General features: G+C 38.7%; 1 protein-coding gene across 1 annotated transcript in view; it reads right to left on the bottom strand.

Moving 5' to 3' along the window:
* Positions 1–18,832: 18,832 nt before the first annotated feature.
* The window catches only part of me1 (malic enzyme 1, NADP(+)-dependent, cytosolic), a 95,748-nt gene continuing 91,288 nt past the window's right edge, over positions 18,833–23,292 (bottom strand). Inside the window, exons 8-14 of the mRNA XM_042490757.1 lie at positions 23,164–23,261; positions 22,316–22,429; positions 21,557–21,662; positions 21,141–21,283; positions 20,815–20,988; positions 19,585–19,683; positions 18,833–19,463 (exon numbers count right to left, since the gene is read on the bottom strand). Of these exons, the coding sequence (XP_042346691.1) occupies positions 19,296–19,463; positions 19,585–19,683; positions 20,815–20,988; positions 21,141–21,283; positions 21,557–21,662; positions 22,316–22,429; positions 23,164–23,261 (902 nt within the window). The 3' untranslated portion in view covers positions 18,833–19,295. The remainder of the gene's footprint in view (positions 19,464–19,584; positions 19,684–20,814; positions 20,989–21,140; positions 21,284–21,556; positions 21,663–22,315; positions 22,430–23,163; positions 23,262–23,292) is intronic.

The raw sequence follows: 23,292 nt of genomic DNA on the forward strand, positions 1-23,292 counted from the left end.
AATATTAATATATATTAGCAGGTATAATGATTACCATGTTCATCTCCATAGTTTAGCATGTTAGCATGCTGACATTGCCTAAAATGTTGAACTGGTGGTGGAGCTAGATGAAAGGTCAGGGGATGATCAAAGTTATTACAATTCATCCCAAGGGAAACATAAATGTCTGTAACAATTTTTTTGGCAATCCATCCAAAAGCTTGGGCCAACCAAAATTTTGTCCCAGCCATCAAGTAGATATTGAGACATTCCACTTGAGAAGTGAAATGAAAGTTGATGTGTGCTGCTAGCCACGGCTAATGTCACCTTGATCTTATTTTCAAACTTTTAGTCTTCAGCCCCAAGAAGACTGAGGCTGACTCAAGTCACATTATTTGAGGCGATCTTTCGTAATTCATGCAGCTCTTTTGTGGAACCACAAAATGATTCATGCACCTTTTTTTTTTCCACAGCAGTGCTACTAAATCCCTGGAAACAAGTCTGCGGTGTGAAAAAGTGTACTTCATCTTTTATGCAACATTTGACATAACACTTTTTGAACACTATCTGGGTTTGTTTAGTTTCTCCAAATGAACTTGGACAGCAGCCCTTGTCTCTCCAGAGAACAGAACACAATTGCTAATCTCATCTACCGCTGCAGTTCCGTCATGTAACCTTGGCATCTCAACTTTGAAAATATGTTGAGACTAAAAGTAAAAAGTAAAATGCTATTATAAAGATTTGTAATAAACACATCTGTAGAAACAAATGAAGGTGCTGAGGGGTTGAAAGTATTTTGAATTATCACTCTGTGTGTGGGTTTGTCTGTTGTGAGACAGGAAGACAGACCAAACATCTATTTGCCCCCTCAAGGCTAAAACAGGTCACAGTGTCAAAATGCTCATTTAAAGATTAGAGCCTGCTATAATTTTCACACTCCCCAACATGCTGGCTAATTGACCATAATTGCCTAATTAACTGGTCAGTGATCTAATTTTAATTATTCAGGTTTTTTCTCCTTCAGTTTCTTCCATATTGTTAGATTTAAAGACAGGGCCTGTTTTAAGTGTCATGTTCAATAAAGTAGGCTTGGATGGGACCCAATTAATATCATGAGCTGAACCCTCAAACAGAGGAGAAAAATTGGGGCCAAACAGGGACATTTCCTCAGGACATGATTTAGTCTGATTATATCAGCTTTAATTTGAGCAATGTTGCCTGCAGGGTATAAGTTTATCTTGAAGGTATGCATGTTAAACTACAATGAGTTTTAAGCCATAAAACGTCCTCTGATCCTTAATTATTCACCTGTAAATGTCCTTGTGTCAACAAGAAAGATCCGTTCTGAAACATCAGACCACCAGATTTCTTTTTGAAACAATGAAACATTTTTAGATAGTGAATGACAATGGCAATGGTAAACGGCAACTGCGTTTGACATCAGCAAAACTATATCAAACTATTCTCGAACTAGTGTAATCCAATACTGAGACTTCCCAAACACGTAGTTTTGATACACTTTTAAGATATGTCAGCACCAAGTCTTGTACATGGTTGAGTTGCATGCCTGAGCGCACACGTGTGTTTGGAATTTTTTTCAAGAGGAACTTCCATGCTGAGGCATGTTCAGAATGCAGTTCTCATAGATGTAAATGTTTTATATTGTAACATTTTTAGTGAAAATGCATGTTTTAGAAGTACTGAGCATAGAACTGGATAAATGAGATGTGTGAGAGTTTGTGAACAGATGTTTTGACACAGTTTTGCTGCTGTTAAACATGGTCCCCAATGACATTAATTCGTGAAGAGTTTTTGCCTTTTTGGATTTTCTTTTCACTTTGAAGGCGTGCAAAAAAAAAAGTTTCTTTAATAATTCAACGCAACACATGGTGAATAACTGATATACAAAAGATCATTTTACAGGTGAAGTATTCATTTAATAACATACTTACTGCTTGCATACTTAATTTTCAGCAGAGGGCTTTTACTATTAATATATGGTCTTTTCACATAATACTTATGCTTCTTTTAATAAATTAAAGGATCACAATATTTCCTACACCAATGACAAGCACAAGGAAGATCATACAAACTCCACACACAATGGTAAAACAGCTGAGACTCAAACCAAGGACCTTGTTATTGTGTATCTTAATATAATGCATTAACTGAAAACTTGCACATGCATTACACTGAAAGATCTCTCTTAAACCCACACTGTTTCAGCCAATGATCAATCACTTCAGAATCATGAGGTTTGTATGAATGCTTTTTATCTGTATTTCCATGCCTGAAGAGTCCTCTTTTCTCCAAACCCCCACCTCTCTCTCTTTCTCTGTCACTCTGATAGCCTAATAGCTCTTCTTTTCTCTGCTAGTCTTATGAGTATCTCTGCGCTGTAGACCTTCGGATCACATTACCCAAGGCTAGCCCAGACTCTCGAAATTGTAACCTTATGATCCTCCAGGCCAAACTTAATGGGACACCAGAGTACCAACCCGCCCCAACCAGCACAGTGTATTAGTGCTACTCGGATCCGATCACATCCAGACCCATCATTGAGGCCCTTCAGACCAACTAACCGCAAATCTGAGGCGGCACCTCTGGGCCCAAGACCTGCCTGAGTTTACCCATAGCCTTAGGTCATGTGGCCACACTGACCGGCCTCTGTGCCCTCAGGGAGGTGAAACAGCAGCAGCAGAGAGTGAGAGAGAAGCCGACCGACCCAAAAAGACCAGCATGGTCAGGCACATGATGGTCACATGACGGCCCCTCCCCATTCTCTGTGGACAAAGATCTGAACTAAGGAACATCTGGAGGGCATCACTGCAGGCTGCAGGCTGCAGGAGGAGGGTCTTTGGCTGAAGTGAGGCTGGTCAGAACAGGAAGAGGAATGAATGAGAGACAGACAGAAATAGCCGAGCATGGAAAAGATCAAGAGAGGGAGAGAGATATTAAGTTCTTGGTTGTGTTCCAGTTAAGAGAATCTCACATGCAACTTCTTCTGACCATTTGAGAACCTGTGATTTTTTTTAAACAAACACTGTTGTTTGGTTAACCTATCACTCTAGCATGGCAAACTGCAGTTAACTATGAAAACAGTGCCAGATAACAAATGAAATAGTAAGACCAGTAGTAAGACCAGTAGTAAGAACAGTTTGTCTCTGTGTTTTCACATGGAGAAACAAAAGCAAGCTTCTAAATTCTGGACGGCGACCACTGACTTTGCCAACTAAAAAAAAAAAAAATGTTGCTGGGAGAATTTATCATAGCTAGCTAGCTAATTATTGTTAGATTCATGATTTGGATACAAAAAATCTGTATCCAGCTGACTTATTTTGAAATGCAAACTCTGTGAAATGGGATTTATTTTGCATTTGATGGGCAGTCCTACCAGTATGACATGGATAAATTTCATACTTTCATAATCTGCTTGAATGAGCAACACAGGCGTTATGATTGTTGTGGGATTTATGTCTTGTTTGTGTTTTCTGCATGATTCACTTTAAACTAGTGCTGGGCATAGATTAATTTTTTTAATCTAGATTAATCTCACTGCAATCCTGTAGTTAATCTAGATTAATCTAGATTAAAATTATAGATTTGAATTTTGCCAAAGACATTCAAAATAATATCTATCTATCTAAATGATGAAAATGCATCACAAAATGCTTGAGAAAGCTGTTCTACTATAATATTTGGTAAAGAAAAATAATGTTCCATACGATTTACTTTGGTGTTTAACTTTTTTTTATTTTGTTAAACAGACATTTAGGAGCACAGGTTCTGTCTCCATGTGGAAAAAGCTTTTTCCTGCTAACTGGAATGAACAGTAGAGGGCGCAGCCTCTGATAACATGACCCTAACTGAACTGTGGGCCTACATTAGAGGTCATGAAGAAGACCATTAACAGTCAGCAGCTTTGTGACACGGCTTGAGCCAATCACTCCAGTCACTCAGGCAGACCAGCTTCCGCCTTGTTCACGCCCCCTCCGCGTAATTCGACCAGGTATACATCCGCGCTTAAACAAAGTGAAATTGGTGCCTTGCTCACTGTATAGACCCAACTTAGTGAATAGTTTATCGCGTGATAATTTCCTTATCGCGCGATAAGAATCCCGCGTTAACGCAGCACGTTAACGCCGTTAACGGCCCAGCACTACTTTAAACGTTACAAGATAGAATAACTGATGTGCCTGCAAAACAAAACGTCATGTGAGACGTTTGGCTGGGGTCACTGGAATACAAATGTCCCCAAATCAGGACAGAGCAGCTAATGTTACAGAATTTATGTTGAGGTCCTGAAGGGGTGCTTTCCCAATATAACTTGTTATTTTGCAAAATAATCTAATTTTGCTTTAAAAGTAATACTGCATTAACTTTACCAGTGTTGGGGAGTAACTAGTTAAACGTAACTAGCTACATGCAATTAAATTACGAAATAAATGTAATTTCAATCAGAAAGTTAGAACAGTTAGAGAAAAAAACAACATATAATTGAATTGTGTTCAGTAATATAAATAAATATTGGTAATTAGGGGTTTCACCCGAGTGTATTCTTTTTGGTAAAAACATATAAAATATAACATTCACACTGTTGCTTTGCATCTTTTCACTGTGCAGAAATACCTATCTTTGGCATCGTCTATTTCTGGATATTTTTCAACTTTATTGCCCATTTTATAATACTTGTTAGGAAAGTCATCAAAAAGTAATCAAACGTTAAAAAATTAGGTTTGTGCGGATAAACTTTTTCTTCATGATACAATAAATATATCTGTATATGAGGCACTGAAAATGTTCGTGACCGTCACACCAAGCTGAACCCACCACAGACAGATTTGTATGTTGTATCCATGCCACAGAAGTGGAGTAAAGTTGCAGCTTTGAACCTGTCACCTTTGTTTCTCCGCTGTTTTATCTGAACATCTGTTGTCTATTTCTCTGACCTTCAAGACAACCTGTCTGCGAAGCCCACAGCTGAGCAACAGCATCCAGGAGACACTACCGTGCCACAATAACCAGCCTATGGCTTTGAATGCAGGCTCGGTGTACAAACAAGGACAAATCAGAACAGCAGCCACTTGATGAGAGAAGCAAAGCAATATATTAACAGAGTGTGGAGACAGAGAGAGAGAGAGACAGAGCGAGATGTGGCTGAGACTCTTTATTGCGCATGAGAGGAAGCAGAGGCAAATATCGGTGCCTAATCGCAAAACCCACTTAAAGAACAGTGTCAAAAGAATTAGGTCCATACCGTCAGAGCTTGGCATAATGGAAGCCAACAAGTTGACAGGGAACTAGTGAATTCGTGGTGGGCACGCAGCGGCTGAGATATCCGGCAAAACTTGTATGTTGACTAGTCTTTTATCTGATTGGATTACTGTTACTTAGACTACATGCAGCTGAGCGTAAGTAATGCACAGCTCTTTTTTTAGATTCGCTCCCTCTCTCTCTCTCTCTCTCTCTAGCGTTTCGTTTAAGATCCTGGTGGTTGGAGGTGATGGATGGATGTAGACTCACTGACCTACATGAAGGACATTTCCACACTCATGGATGTCATTTTAAAGGACGCATAGGCCCCATTTGGAGCATACAGGGCGATTATATCTCTGATTTCAGTGCCCAGAGGCTCATACGAGGGGCACATTGGTACCAATCAACATGAGGGTTAAATGCATTAGTGAGGTGATGCATAACATTTTAAAAGCTCGCAAATCAATGCTGTGCGTCATCTGGGTCTGAGTTTCATGCAGGGTAATATGTCTAATCAGGAGTGTACAGTTATCTGAAGTTGGTGGGGGTCACTATTTTTTAATTTTTTTATTTTAGTACATCCAAATACTATTGATAAGAGCAACTGCAGTTTGACAGCCAGTCAAAAATAAATAAATAAATAAATGAATAAAATCAGACATGTTTAAGGTTACGCTCGATACTTTCGTGGCTGCAACCTTTTATTTGGAACACACTCCCACCTTTTCAACAGATAAAGCTTTTTTTTTTGAAAGCCTATTCATCAGCTTTGTCATTGTGAGAAACATGGTGATGCTAGACTGTGTTTTCAATTAGGTTGCTGGCTGTTTACAGGTATTGTGCTCGGGGCTGTTGGCCCAGCCAGCCTGGCCTCCAGATCATTGTGCCTGCTGACAATAGATAATGAGCCATCCACCCATATGCAGCTGGCATAAGACGGATACACTTATACACGCGCAGAGTACGAGTTTACCAAGACACCAAAACAAATACTCAGCCAATGTTGCCCTCAGTTGTCATCAATTGATGCATTCAACTTGCATTTTTTCTTTTACATGAAATAATCTGACCTGAACAACTGAGCGTTTGAAGGGAGATTTGGGTTTGGAATGGAGGAAAGCACAGGGAGCATGCAACACAAGGTCAAGAGCCTGATCAGGTGCTCTTTACAGGCCTGTGAGACATTCAATGACCAGCACAACAGATGACTATTTTAAACAGCTTTTGAGTTATAAACGTGGTTACGTCAGGCTGCATCCTGCTTGTAGATTGTATTGTAGAATTTATTGAAGAGAAATAAAAAATTTTATCACAAAAATAATAATAATTCTTTCTGGAGAGTTTGTCAAATATATTTGGTCTGCTTCTTAGTTTTGGGTCTGTACTCCAAATCATTTTTTTGTCTGTCCTTTTCTGGGGCAGCAAAAACAAGTTATAAATAAAACACTGACATATTACAATCCAAATAGCGTTGCTCTGTCAGTGCTTTTGACGTACAAGTGTGATGCCAAAAGCCACTCTCCGTGTCCACATACAATGCGCATGGATGCGTTACATGATAATGGTCACATGCACCTAGAATGCTGAAGGACAGCATCAGGTAATAATGCTGCCAGTAACTATGTAATATAAGGAGCATGAATGCACTCATAGGGTGGGTGGGGAGGTGGATGGGTCCAACAAACAACTGACTTTAGTGCGGGAGTTCGAAGTTCACTTCTCCTGTGGATGTGTGTGTGTATTTTCTACAACTCACAATGTGCCTCTTTTGCCTAAACCTAATCATCAGTGACTTTGTCGACTAATCCCAACCAACTTGGCAGCCATAACGACATCCCAAAGTGTGAACAGCCGACCTATCTTTGATTTCAGCCTTCATTTTGATTTCAGCCACACATCTGTAAAGCTTCATGACTGCATCTTGCACAGTTGTGAGACTATCACATGAGAATATGTGATCAGACAGACAGACACATGAACACTTAGCAAAATACTCAAAACAGCTTCTTCAGTAGTTCCTGCTACAATAGGCGCCACATGACATTTTGCCATGACGACAAACAGACTCAGTTAAAACAATAACAGCTGTTATGACATTGTTGCGTCTGATAACAACCAAATAAAGGACAATATATGGTATGAGATCACGTCGCGACCAGGATATGAAGATGGCAGTATAGCCAATATGCACCTGCTAATGTTATAAATTGATCCCCCACTGTTGCATTCTTGATCCATGTCTCTCCCTCACAACTTTTTCAATGTGTTTTTTACTAAGTCAGTTTGTTTTCTTTCTTTGCTTTACAGAACCTCGGTTTTCCTTTCCTGGAGAAAGACATGACTGTGTATGTTGGTGCACAAGGATACTGCACAAATCCTATTGCAAGGGACCTCTCTGGGCCTCAGAGAGATTCCACTATTTTTTTTTTTTAAATAACATGAATGACTTTTCTCCTGTTTGTCCAAAGGAGCTAATTTTGACTACACAACACACGGGAACGTCGTAGTCAGGGAAAAGAGAGACTGATTACTCTGGCCCACAAAGGGAGGCGCCCAGAAAAGGAAAAGCCTGGAAAAGAATATATATATATTCTTTTCCAGGCTTTTCCTTTTCTGGGCCCCTCCCTTTGTGGGCCAGAGTAATCAGTCTCTCTTTTCCCTGACTACGACGTTCCCGTGTGTTGTGTAGTCAAAATTAGCTCCTTTGGACAAACAGGAGAAAAGTCATTCATGTTATTTAAAAAAAAAAAGTTTTGGGGGTGAAAGTAGAACAGGATAATTCAGACTGGACTTGGTTTGCATAGTTGCCACGCGGAAAATTAACAGACAAAACAGATTGTTTCCTGTTAATGCACCACATTTTTGCATTGCACTGGTGAGAGCTTTCAGTCATCTTTTAAACAAGAGGAACTGCCCTCAAACCCCCAGCCTTCAACATCATTTAAAATAGTCACCCTTTTAGTATTCATTCTGTACAACCTTTGCACCACATTGTCAGAACAGTGTGTGATGTTGGCATGATACAGGGCACAGTGACATCTGATCAAAAAGAAAAATAATACAGGTTCTTTAATTTATCTGTCAGGTGGACAAACTCAGGTGGACCCTTGAGCAGTTAAGGAGATAACACAGCAGGCGGATCAACTAATGCAAAAAAGGGGCCACCTTGCTCGTCGTGGCCACATCAAAGGGAACCTGGTTATTAATGGGCAAGGAGAGCACTGAAGGCTGCATTTCCATCACGTACACCTCTGCTGTCCTCATCTATAATCAGCTGCACACACACTGAACATACATATATGGCAGGACGGACACGCAGCACACAAGCTATAGGATACATTTTCCATATGCACAACAATCAGAAGCTTTTGTTGCCTCTCAAAATTAATTAGGCAACTTACTGAGCCCAAGATGCAATCAATATGCATGCTAACTTAATGGGTTATATCTGGTTTCAGAAAAAAAGGGAAAATGCTTTGATGTGCACTAAACTTGGCAGTAAATCACTGGCAGCAAGCAATTACAGAATTAATGAAGATCCAGAAAATACTAACCCTGGCTATTGTTGCAAACACATACATGTTAATGTCTTAAAACACATGCATGTTAAATGTGATTTCAGACAATGGTGTGGCTCCAAGTGTATTCAGCCTTATTATCAGTGCACTCATACAGGTCTTGAGTCCATCAAGTGTTATGGTGGTCTTACCTTCCTTTGTCAGTCAATTAGTTCTATTTAATTTGGACCATGTAATGTATACACAATACACAAAAAATAAAAACAAACTGGCTCAATTGCTTACAGAAACATGGGAAGAAGGCAATGAGCAACAGAAAAAAATATTACCCAAAAATTAGCAAGAAATGAATAAAGGTTAAATAAATAAATAAAATCAACAACCAGTACGTACCTGAAAATAAATTAAGAAAGATAGTTGAAAAAAAAGTAGAAAGTTGAAAAACACACAAAGAAATGACCTGGAAAATGTGATTTAATGTTAAAATAATTTTGTAACATCATTTAAATATGTAATTATAATAATTATAAGTATAGTTTTTCCTAAGCATTTTTTCCTCGAAGACATTTTCCCTAGACTTTTAAAAATAATTTTCTCAATCTGCTAATGTCTTGCAATTTGTATTATATATTTGTATTATTATATTTCTTATCAGTTTGCTCATTTCCCTTTTGTATGTTTTTGGAAAACGCTTGCAAAAGCAGCACAAGAAACGTCTTGCTCCAGCTTTTATAGAGTTAACCAATGCACCCCTTACAGGCCTTTGGTAAATGGCATCCAAAATATCTTAAAAATATCAAAACATTGGAAAAATTTAAAGCATTTATACTTATTTTGAGTGTGACATGCATTTTTTGCTATTCAACAATCCTCTACAATTTTTAATACCGTGTGTGGGAAAAAATATTCTGCAGTGCAAATGGTCCAATCCAGGGTCATTAAATAATGTCTTTGGACTGACTTGTTTGCATGGTGAAGCAGAAGTGAGGGATTTAGGTCACATGCAAATGTCTTGCTTGTAATATTTTCAGCATGTGTTGATCCATCTGGCGCTTACAGCAGAATAATAAGCACAAGCCTGGCTAGCATGTGCCGACATTCAAAAGGCGGCAAAGACATGCTCAACAGCTGAAGGCAACGTGATGTGTAGCTAAACTAAACTAGGCTAAAACATGTTAAATTTCTAGGCACTTTAATTATTAGACAGGCGAACAGTATCCTTGTCCTAAAATCAAAATATCTGGACTTGTCACTTGTTGAATTTTGTCTGAAATAAAGGTTCAACTCAAAAAACCTACATATACTTGCTTACAAAGTGGCCTATTTTAGTTGAACATTGTGTTTTTCAGTGATGAGCGCTGCAGGGAATGATGTCTGTGCAGCCTGTGTTGCAACAAAAATTAATTAAACACGACTTTGGGTCGTGATCACACATGTCACGTTAGATTTCAGTGCAAGAATCCCCACGCTGAGTGCAAGGCTTCATCTAATTATGGAAAAGTTGTCAAGGCGTTGGCGCTCCTGCTTGGTATCTGCGCGTGGTACCCGCCCGAGAAACAACAGGCTGTCTGAAACCTGCGCCCACCACTGCCTCTCAGGCTAAAACCTGTGCGACGTGCAGCCCTCACGAACTGTCTGCGAAACAGAGGTGTCTCTCTGAATTACTCACAGAATCATTCATGGGAACAGCAGAACAGTATGAAGCTGCTGAACAGAGGTGGTTTCTTGATAATTGTCCTCATTCAGTCCACCACCAGCAAAGCAGGGCACTGAATTTGCTGAGAAAATAAAGGTCACTTAGTGTAGGAACTTGTGTTGTCTCACACCACAAATAATATGAATGATATTTGTAATGTTATAGTACAGTAGGTTCTCTTAATTTGAATCTGAAATTTGTTGCATAACATAAAGAAGAAAAAAAGTTATTTAATTCTATATAAAATAATGTTTGTCTATTTGTGATGTCAGTGTTACTGATCCTGCCTTATGCTTACTGACCGGCCGCCATGGAGAGGTCAGAGGTCAGGGTTAAAACTCATAATATGCTGATCAGAGACACTTCAGAGAGGTGAAACAGTGTCTACCCTAAATAACCATTCGAGTGTAAGAGTTAAAAAGGCTCTGTGTGAAATTTAAATCACATAAATTGTCCGCACACAGTTATCGACCAAAGCTAAACACAGACCTAACCATGTTAACAAGGGGTGAACCGGAAGCGAATTTGAGAATCCTAGGACAGTGTAGAAATGGCCCATCTTACTTGACCTTACTCTGCCTCTGACTGGCTTACCCTGACATTCTACCCTAACCCTAACCAGTCCCAAACCTCTCGCATAACCTAACCAACCCAACCAATGAAGGCAACAATTTCTAGTTGCTCAAAGGGAAAGAAGAGCAGGTTATTCCTCTGCCATCGTGGGATTTGCAAATTAACAAACCAGAGGGTGGGTGCTATGCTTGCACAATGATGTCCTGATATCAGCAGTAACCACCACATGAGTGCAGTGCAAAGCAGTACAGATGAGCTAGCCAGCGGTATACACACATGCACTGACATGCATGCTCAGCTGGCCCAGTTTACCACAACAAACCACAGAGAAGCTCAGATTATAACACAGAGAAGCTCAGATAACAACACACAGAGAGGTAGTGTGACTTCACTCTCTGCTCAGGACACCATTATTCCACTCTATCTTTACATACCAAATAATGGTTTGAGTCTATAATAATGCTCTGAATATCGCATACAGAAACTTCAAGCCTGTGAATGTAAAAAGAAAATTAAAAAAATTAAAAAATGAAAATAAAAAAGCAATAGCCACCAACAATAGCAACTGAAACCACTGTTTTCACTGGCAGCAAAGTGCATAATTGCTAATACATGCTGTCTGATCATATGATCATATTGCATGATTGGTCATTTATTGAATCATTTTCTCAGTAGCTGTAGCTGTGACTGATTATAATTGCATTTATGTTGTAATTTAATCACATGTAGCTACTCCCAAACACTCAACTTTGTGTGAAAGTTGAGTGAAGTCAAGCATCAGTAATAACAGCCTAAATGACTGCTTCAGCTTCCCTGAGAGCAGACATCAAAACTTCTGCACCTCCACCTATTACCTCTGAGGTAATAGGCAGTGTCCATACAATACCAGCAAGAAACAGAGGCATGATGAGATTTCAGTCATGTCTGTTCATCCAGCGCTCTGCTTTTCTGATATGGTGGCTGCGATGAAGCTGTCTGCTGAATACATACAAAGCACAACTTTGTCAATAAAAAGAAAACAGTCATGAAAATTGGAATCGACGTATACTAGTTTATTCTTTCATGCAGCCTTCGTATGGTGATCCTCTCAGTCCAGCATACAGCAAAACATCATGACTAGGTTCATTTCAAAGGGGCATAGAAAAGTTGAATGTTGGTTGTATTATAGTCATACTTACTGGTTGCACTGTACTCTGCAATCAATATGTTTCAACTCCCCTTGCAGCCACCTTCAGCACGGACACACATTGGTCTTTGTGAGTGAGGACAAAAAGCAGCAGCGTTTTGTGATGTATGAAATCCTTAAAGGGTAAACTGATATCTTGCAGATTACAGTGCCACTTTGCAATTGAAGGGCCACATGCTAGACTGGTGAAACAAAAAATGTCTTCTTAAATTTTCTTTAGTTATTACAATATATGTATCATATTGTAGCGAGAATTACTTCTGTGTGTGATTGTAAGTGTAAGTTCTACTTAAAGATAGTTCAAGATTTTTTGAAAATAAAGCAAATAGAGCAAAAAATAAAGAAAAATAAAGCAAACAGCTTAAAGAAAAACATGGTTTTTCAATAGTTTCTTTGCAAAAGCTGCTAATTACAGTGGTTGACATGAAAACGTGGAAAATCGAATGGCACCATCTAGAACCAGTACTTGGTTTGTCTATTCTGGGAACATTATCTAGTCTAGAAACATGGTGGAGCAACATGATGATCTCCACAGACCAAGACACCCCTCGTATGTAGATATAAATGGTTCATTCTAAGATAAAGACACATTGACTTTGATTTTCAGGTGATTATACACGAAAAAAAACTTTTTTGTATTCCTCTTCTGCCAATATATCCCCCGAAATCCTACACACTGGACCTTTAGGTCTTTAGGGGTTTCTTACAACATATACCATCATTTGGATTTGGAACCTACATTTAGGAACAACATACAATAAAGCTGTCACTCCAGTTACACTCCGATTCTACAACTGCAACTGATCAGCTGAGAAGAGGTAATTCACTAAAATCAATATTGTTCATTTAATATATCTTGGTTTAGTAAAACTTCATGTCAAAAGTTAACAAAATGCTTTGCTTGACCATATCTTCGTCCTTGATCTTAAGTCTGAACGTCCCTGTGACTGCAACATATAATAATCAGAGATGGCATTTTCTGTAGAAAAGACCAGCAGTAACTAATGTTACCATAATGTCATTTATTCCATTTAGCCCATTATAAGACAGTTATAATATCCACATAGGTTTTTGTCCAATTTACCTATCATCATCATCTCAGGCAATGATGCTCATTCACTGGCCGAGTCGCACAAAGACCAAGAACAATACAGGTGTGTGAACTATTATATCTATATGAAGATGTAGCTGGTGAAATTTGCTGTAATTATCAGAGTGAATGTAGTGATTTAGTTCTCTTGATTATTGTGTCATTATATCAATTCATGAGCGGCACAGGTAGCAGCAGACTTATAGGAGAATGATGGAGGAAAATGTGCTGGCGAGGAAAGATGATAATAGACAAATGTGTGCATTCAAATCATTTTTTTGACAAATATGTACTATGGGCTATGATCTCTGCTCAAACAATATGTCAGAGCACCCTCTGCTGGTCTCTTAAAGGAGGTCGCTCTCATCCACATACCTGCATACTTCAGCAAAGGGTATCAAGGACAAAATTAAAGTCAGAATTGTCACAATATATGCAGTATTTCTTCAAGGTCAAGTTTAACAAAGTAAAATAAATCATAAAGTAAGGGATCTGAGAGGAATAGTGCTGTCTGAATCATGCACAAGAATGCAGGCAGGATGTGCAGAGTGTGCAGTGGTGATTGGGCAGATGGGGGAAAGGCTTTTTGGGCTTAAAGCCAGACAGGCGACAGGGAGGATGGGTAGACAGGCGATATTCCCTCAGGGAATATACTGATTGGCACTGATCACAAGGTCTCAGCAAGGTGCCATCTCATGTGAGACTGTAAACAAGGTCAAAGTGATGTTGGGTTACAGCTGCCAGTCACCCGGCCCGTCTGCGACCAGCAAGGTGCCTCAGAGAGCTGCAGGGTGAAGAGAGGAGATGAGATAGTGATATAGTGATGCTGCAGCAGATTTTTACTGAACTGATTCTCGACCAGAGGTACTAGTACTGCAAGTTGCCAGAAAGATGTACAGTAGATCAACTAATTGAGAAAATACTATTTGAAAATAACACCTGAACATTGCATATTGTGAATCAAGGTTATGGAAAATTAACTGAGCCAAAAGTAATGAATGGATATGCAAAATAGATAGCTAATGAATAAACAGTAACTCATACAGAGTGTTGGGGAGTAGTGAACAACATGTCAAATTACACTCGTAATTTAACCCTATGAGACCTGGATCGATATCAGTTTTCCTGTGCTGCAGTCACCTTTCACAAGTATTTAAAGCTTTGAAAATTGGTTCGCTATCTTTCAAAAACATAAAAAAAAGGGGCAATCAACAGCAAATTGAAAAAAAACAAATCAGTAAAAGTTGACCAAAAAATGACCTTAACATTAGAGTTTAAAAAAAAGAAAGATAGAATTAATAGAAAATGATCAAATAACTGGAAAAATATAAAGAAATGGTGTATTAATAATTATATGTTTAAAATTAGGCTACAGAAAAAAAAAACATATTCTGGTCTTCATTTTTTAAACCTTTCTCTTTTTTGCAAAATTTTGTTTTTTTTCTTATTAACTCCCTCAGTTCCTTCTTTCCATGTTTTTTTTTTCAATGAAATCAAGCCATATAGCTTATGTTTCAAAGGGTTAACTCCATTTTGAAGTACATTGCAGGTAGTTCAAAAACATTCCTATTTGCAGAGCAAGACCTAAAAACCAGCGGGCTTAAGTGACATTTGAAAAACTCCACAGGACAGCCAAAACAAAAAACAACCATACTCTGCCCCAACTCTGTCTCATTGAGTTTAACATTTAATACAGCATTCCCACACATTTTTATTGACAATTTCCAAACTTTTCCATGACTTTTTAAAGGAGCCATAAAAAAAATTGAACGACCATTCACAACATATAACACTAAGAGAACTGCATAATAAACTTTACTCCAACTATTAATTGATACCGAAGCGTTGTGCTGCCATTCCTCTACGCTTCTGTGAACTATTGATTGAAAATTAAAGAGTAACCTATTCCATTTTTTTCTTCCATGTTAGTTTTGCTTTAGTTCAACAGCTTCCACTTTAAAGTATTTTGCAACATGCAAACTTTCGAAGTAGCTTCCCCAACACTGTCCACACAACCAAGGGAAAGTTGTGTTGTAGTACTGATTTATCATTTATGGCCCAGACAGCTGATGGTGTTGACATTGAGACATATTGACCATCATTACAGAGTGGTGGTTGCTGCAGGGCTGAATAAAAGGGAGGGTGAAGTAAGGAGGAAAACAAATGTTTGTCTCCCCAAATCATGCCGGAGGCGAGACGCTCAACTCTGAATGCTGACTGGTCCGTTTGTTTCTCTATTGATTTCAGACTGGGTTGGGCAGCAGGCCAGCCAAGGCCTCTGGTACTGACTGTCTGGCCACTGATTGATTAATTAATGTAAAAATCATCCTCAGTGTCAATCAGACAACGGACAGACACACAATAGGCACTGTTGGACATTCACCTGCTGCTTGAATTGTGGCTTGCACGTACACAACACTTACTGCATGTGTGTATGGCTCTTTTTTGTGGGTTAAATATACCACTATTGATGCATTTGTATAATTTATAATTGCATTAAAATTAAAATAATGTGATTGCGATTGAATTACAGTACATGCACTGATTAAGTATCAATAGTTAATTTAGCTCAGTAGAATCCATATTAGCCAGCACCCTGAAGTGTGGATATGTTTGTCACATAACAGTGTTCATCAGAGTGGCATATGGTTGCTTATTGTATATTCTTATTCTACGTTTTTTTGTTTTTATGTCACTCTATTGATTGTTTAGAACTTGTGAATGCAAGACAAATTTCCCTAAAAATGGACCATAAAGTATTATCTTTAGCATCTGACACACTAACAACACTTAAAATTATTTAACAAAAAAATTATGTACATTATAAAAAAATTGGCCTATCTAAAAAAAATCCTTTATCAAATATCAGACACTAAAAACAAAAACCAGCATGTTTCCTCTTAAAAGCTGCTGATAAAATACACTTAAAAAAACAAACAAACAGCAGCACACATTTCAACATAGAGATGAAAATGAAGCTGCTTGTTAGATTGCAATGACAAAAGTTGGCCTCTTGAGGGAGTCAGAGCACTTTAAGATGTATTTCAGAACCACATTTTCAAGTTTGTTACTCCCCAGTCAAAGGAAGAGTCTATACAGTACATTCACAGGAGTTATTGATTGGACATTAAATGGTCTGATCCGGAGGAAATAATAGACATGGACCTCAACACTGATGTGTCATGAGCCCAACTGGAGAAAAAACTAATCCCTGAAGGTTTAACATCCAGTTAATTTGTTCAAATTCCCAACGTGCTTAATTTTAGTGTGCCATTTTGCCAGACATATGAATAATTGCAGCCAGCTATTGTTCTTCCAGCTAAATTAAAGGCTATCGTGTCCATGAATCAAGAACACCATTGCAGTTGCAGAGGAGAAAATGCAAATACAAACAGCTTAGATAAAAAAACCTTAGCATACATCCCCCCCTTACAACCATCACTGGTGTCACAGCCTGGCTGTCTGGGAGTCAAAATAGGTGATACTTAGGTATAGTTGCATTTGAAGTAATTTATTTCTAAAAAAAAAAACAAAAAACAATCAACCCCAATCAAAAAAGTAGAGAGCAGGAACCTGTAAACTCAGTAAAATGTGCTGCATCAGTGTTGTGCTGCAAAAACAACAGAAAAGCAGACAAATGGCAAAGCAAAGACGTCTGGTGAGGGCAGATTAGCCAACAGACTGGCAGCTACTCTGCTTATATTGCATGTGGCACACTGCTGCAGGTGCATCCCATCCTGCTGATTACTCACCATCAGGTCTGCAGCCCTGGAGAGAGAAAGCACAGCAACAGCAGAGAAACCAAGTAGACTGGTCTACACAGTCAGATATCATCCCATCTCACTACAAGAACTACACATACGTTTTCCACCAACAAGGAGCATGTTCTGTTCCAGTCTGTGCATCTAATTTTAAAACATTATGGGCATTTTGACCAAAAATAAACTGGCTCTGAATTCCAAGGTTTGGTTCCCATCTGTGTGTGTGTGTGTGTGTGTCCCATTTGATGACCAGGGTCTCACAACCACCAACTTGTGCGTCGCCAAATCATCGACCGTATCATATCATAAATTTACATGAAATGGTTGTTTTACTGGTATATTAATGCTCTGAATGTTGTATACAGACCATTTAAAATTGCACAGAATCACACATAAAAGAGAAGACAATCCAAAAACAGGGATTTCTAACAGATCTTCCTTTTACGCTCGCTGATACTCCCTTCAGGTAAGAGGATACGTCCGTTTCAAACATTGTAAACGTCACTGCCATACTTCCTATTTCCATGTGTTATTTATGATAGCATGATGGGAAAAGAAATGCTTTAGTGGACACAAGGCCTTACTGAAGTAACAAAATGTGGTCAAACAAGAGCCTATCAACTAACCAGAAGTTTACAGCCCTAAAAATGACTGTTTTTGTCAAAGGAGTCTGGTGGTTTTAAGGGGATAAATAACAGCTTTAGTTTCCTGCCAGAGCGGGCTGTCTTACAGTGAGGTAAAGTGGTGAAAATATTCTTAATATAGTCTACACATAATCTGATATTGATTTTTTTTTAGAGACTTGTTTTACTTTGCTGCTCCATTCACAGAAGTGCATGTTTACTTCAAATAATCCAAACCATCCTTTTTATGCATTTGTTTGCCTCTATAATTGCATGACAATGAAAATAATGTAGATTGCTATTGTACTATGGTACATACTAATTAAAAGTTGATGATAAAAATGAACTAAAACAACACGCATTTGTCTATGTGTGCTGGCTTGCAATGATACCACAGTAGATGGCTTTCCATTAACCCTGAAATTGCAAAAATTGAAATTAAAATGGAAACATTTCAGTTTCGAAAAAATTCCCATGAATCATAAGATAAGTTTTTACGCTTGCATGAGATGGTATTTCAGGCATTTTGAAAAAGCCATATTTCGCAAAACTGCAGTGGAAACACTTGTTTCACTGTATGGCTCCCTTGGGCATGATGCAGCAGGAGCTACCAGAGGTATAATTGCATCGCATAACTCTTCAAAAGTTGAGCGCAACATTCGAAAGTTTTGAATCCACAATTCCTCTGTGAAATTGTGGACTTTCGCTTCCCAGAATTTCCTCATATGCGGCTGCTCCCACGAATAAGGAGCTTGTCTTTCCATCATTGCTGATATAACATGCCTACGTCGCCTGTGCAAATAATGACAGCTAGTGAGGTCGCTGCAATAGAAATAAACCTGCTAATGTTTTTAATACCATCGCCAAGTTGCATAATATTGCCGGAGAAGTCGCATAACATCACTCACTGGAAACACAGTCATCTCGCAATTGTGTTTTATCGACATTTTGAAAATATTGCTCATTTTTTTTTACACAAATCTGTAAATCGGCCTACTGTGTCACTGTAAATATTGACATCAGGCACAGAATTTCTGTGAAAAACTCCTTGAAAGCTACTTTAAATATTCTATTATCTCTATAAAAGTTCCTTTTATATTCAAGTTCAACACTTCATACTTTCTTGCAGGATTAATGCAGTAGACAGACATGGAAACATTAATCAAAACCATTTTTAATAGACAAAGAGTTTTTGGATCGTAGCTGACACAGTCATAAAGTAACCATCTATTACAGTACAACTAAAAGTAACCTGTGAAGGACTTTCCAAAAATATATTATTGTAAAATGTAATGTGATAACAACCATTAGTGCAATATTTCATAAGTTCTGCAAACTGCTTTGTGTTCCACAACTTATCAGTTTCCCTCCTTTCAGTGACTTAAAAATTAACTACTTTATAAACTACTTTTCACTACCAGAGAGGAGGACGTCAAGACATAAAATGCAATAACTCTACTTTTGTTGTTATCATTAATTTCACAGTTATATATTAATGAGAAAATTCTACACACAGCCTCTTTTATTTCCCAAAATCATTTCTGGTGATGATGTTGCATTATCAGTAGTTACTGCTGTCCACCAGGGCTCATTTTGTCTTTCTGACCAGGGCGTTAAAGTTTGCATGACTGCACAGTCATACTGTCCTCTGGCCAGCAGTACGAGTCCACAGCAAACTCATCATAATCTGTGCTGTAGGTCAGTGAGTGCAAATGCGCTTCTTTGTCGGATGGCTCCGGGCGAAGTGTGGCCAGGTTGTGCTCGTAGGCATACTCTATGATCTGTAATAAACAGGTTCGGGGAAATTAAGTTTTTGCAGTTTTTCAAGTTCCCATAAAACTAGACTCATAGAGCTACTGTACGTTACAACTGTTCTTTACTGTATGCACATCGAGCTCTCACCTTAGCAGCCAGTTTGAGAGAGACGTCCCTGATGGAGCTGAGAGGAGGATACAACCTTCCCTCTGCCAGGTCATTGTCTGTCACCAGGTGAGCAAGAGCCTGTTAAACAGTAAATACAAAATATGTTACGATAGATTATCAAAATATGAGACTTGTGTTGCAGGATCGAGTTCAGTTACTCTCAACTAATTCTATGACAAAAACTTAAAGGCAAACTGTTGTATTTATACTAACATTTAAAACTATAACACTTAATTTGTTAAGGTTCTATGTGTTTGAAATTGATAAAATATTCTTCTGTATTTTGTCCAATCATCAAGAATTTCGCTATCACAAAAATACCCTGAAATACTGTGAAATTATATTGAGCCATATCGCCCACCCCTACTCTTCATTCATATCTCCTGTTCCCCCTTCATTGCCATTTTCCATCCACCAGATGCCCTTGGACTTTGCTTCTTTCTCCATCACCTGACTGTCCCACCCATCTACTCACCTGCTTCCACTTCTCTCATCTGCTCTGTGGCTGTCTGGCCTCTTTACCTGCATCTCAGTCCCTTTCTCAGTCCAGCACTACATATACTGGTCCACTTCCTTTGTTTCACTGTAAGTTCGTCATAGTTGGAAACTGTCTGTTACCTGCCTCTGTTACCTGCTTGCTTTTTTGTTTTTAACAGTGTGCTTTTATTAGAAAAAAAGTCTGAATACTTCCTCCACCACTGTCAATAATGCACCATGAAAGGCTCCAGGAATTCATTACATTACCAAGATACGCCTTTACTGAATCATCAGGAGCACTAGTAGACGTTCAGTGATAACATGAGTAATTGATCACAAGTCTGATCATACAACAAATTTATGTATTAATTAAATTCATAACAAAAATAAAGGGCTGTCAGGCACTTGTACAGCATTTTTTATTCTTCTGAAAGAAATTGTTTCAGCACCACGTCAGATTAACCCATTCACACACAAGATGCAACTTGCTTGAACACACTCACACGACGATGGAAAAATCATCGGGAGCAATCTGAGGTCCAGTATCTTGCTCAAAGATACATATATATATATATATATATATATATATATATACACACACACATATATATGTATATATATATATATATGTGTGTGTGTGTATATATATATATATGTATATATATATATATATATATATATATATATATACACACATATATATATATATATATATAAACGTCAGTGTGTTACCTCAGCTGCAGTGAGGAAGATTTCCTCAGTAATATTTCGGACGGCACAAGCGATGACACCCAGGCCCACACCGGGGAAGATGTAAGCGTTATTTCCCTGACCGGGGTGGAACGTCCTCCCATCAGGCAGGGTGACGGGGTCAAATGGGCTGCCACTTGCGAAAATGCCCCGCCCCTGCAACAAATGATTTACATTAAGGTATTAGTATCATCGATATCATTACTATCATTACTTTTATTCACTCATTCATTATAGAGAATTAAATTACTCATTGCTGTGTATGAGAATATGACAGTAATAAAAAGTGTCCTGAGTGAGTACTATACCTCTGTGAGTGTGTAACACTGCTCAGCAGTGCATTCTGCTTTGCTGGTTGGGTTGCTGAGGGCAAAGATGATCGGGCGTTCATTGAAGGAAGCCATGTCTGTGATGATCTGCTCCGTGAAGGCTCCGGCAACAGCCGCCACGCCTGACACAGAAAGCCATTAATGTGCAATACATTCAGTCTTTCTACTCTAATCACAGCACAAAAATTCTGTGGCTCATCCTCAGCATTCCCAACATGACTTTATATTCTTACTCAAGCCCACAAATTTACCATCAGTCCTTTCACTCAATAAACCCTTGTATACAATCCGGAGGTGTTATCGATCAAACACGATGCAGCCTGACCCTCTGTTCAACACAAAGCATCAGAATGGCCAGCTGGATGTCTTATGAAAACATTAAGACTTTGTTTTACCAATGATCGCTGTGGGTTTCAGTTCCCGAACCACATCTTCCAGTTTCTTCATCTGTGGGTGCTCATGAGCAAACCTCTCCTTCTCATGGGTCAGGTGATCTCGACCCTAAGGATAAGGAGAGGATGGTTGAAAAAGGCATTAAAGACATGAAACCATGTTAAAACACCAGATACTGTAAAAAAAACCCCCAAAACAAACAAATACAAAAAACAGCATTATGTTTGAGTCATTGTCATTGCTCTCTAACATTTTTATTGCTCAAGGAATGCAGGATTCCTTGTAAGTGCAGCTGGAAACAAGAGAGAGAAAAGGGGAGGTGATATCAAATGTATATAAAAAGTTGAGGTTGGATGAGGGGAGAGGGACAAAAGGAAGTTGCTGGTAGAGTGGAAGAAGCAGTGAGAAAGCAAGGACAGATAACAGAAGGAATGAGGGATGACAAAAATGGATATGGTGGACAAAACAGATGTGTAACAGGTGTTTATGCTGGCCTTTTGCCGTGATTCCTAGGAAAGACCTCTGTTGTATAAATTACTGAACCATGGGAAATGTTTCTTCCTAAATGTGGAGGTAACTCTGATGTCAAACTGCTTAAGAAAATCCACCCTTAGAGATTCTTAAGCTCTGATAAATTCAATCTGTGATATTTATGATTTTAACCTCCCAAGGGACCACGCATTCTAGTCAGCCATAGATGTCAAATTACACTGGATTAGCATATTTACACCATGTACATGAGCAGTGTTTTATCAAGACACCTTGACAATGAGACCCTTGGAATCGACCATCCAGATCTTTTTCAGACTCTCTTCTTTAGTGAGTCCCTCCTTCTCCATGGCCATGGTGATCAGCTCAGCAATCCCCATCGCTGCCTGGGAGCAAGACAAAAACTAGATAAATAACAGAGAAGGGGGAGAGGAGCTGTATCCTGACATCTCCATACCGGCTCTGGCAGCTTTGGGTTTACATGCCAATAACATGCAAAATCACATCCACCTCACTAAGAGAATATCTGAACAAAAATCACAGTAGTTCCTTTCCATTTTACTAATTGTGAAAAAAGGAAGTACGGATGTTATCAGCAGAAAATGCTGATCCATGCTCAGGTCAATACACTCACTAGCCAACTTTAGCTTCTTGTTGTAGCTGGCTAGATATTGCTGTCAGATATTGCTGACATTTTTAAGGCAGTCTCCTGACTTTCCGTCTTTTGCTAAACTATCGCTACATTTTGGCATATGGCAGATAAACTTTTTAGTGGTTTTATCTCAAAATAAATTAATAAACTTGCTGTGCTCTTCTTGGAGACTCTTATTTTGCTGCATGTGTGTGGTCCCATTTTAACTGCCATAATGATGTTTTTAAAATATATATACATTTGAGTATTCATTAAAAAGTATGGATTAAAGCTCTGATATGGAATGAGTAACTGCAACTCCTGGTCAGCATTGAAAAGCTATACCACTTGGACATCGATGTCTTTAACCGTCTGATTAAAACAACCTTGGGGAATTCAATTAGTCATTATCTTCTGATGACTTCTTTGGGCCACAGTGGCTGCTGTTTAGCCAAATAATCAATCTCAATTTCAGTGTGCTGCACATACCTCCCCTGCGCCTTGGAACACAATGGTATGGTCGCTCATTTTGCTTTTGGTGATGCGGAGAGCTGCCAGGAGTCCAGCTACTGCCACTGCGGCCGTACCTAAAAAAGAATTATAGAGCAATATCAACAC

The sequence above is a fragment of the Plectropomus leopardus genome, chromosome 7 (assembly GCF_008729295.1).
Source record: "Plectropomus leopardus isolate mb chromosome 7, YSFRI_Pleo_2.0, whole genome shotgun sequence".
Taxonomy (NCBI): Eukaryota; Metazoa; Chordata; class Actinopteri; order Perciformes; family Serranidae; genus Plectropomus; species Plectropomus leopardus.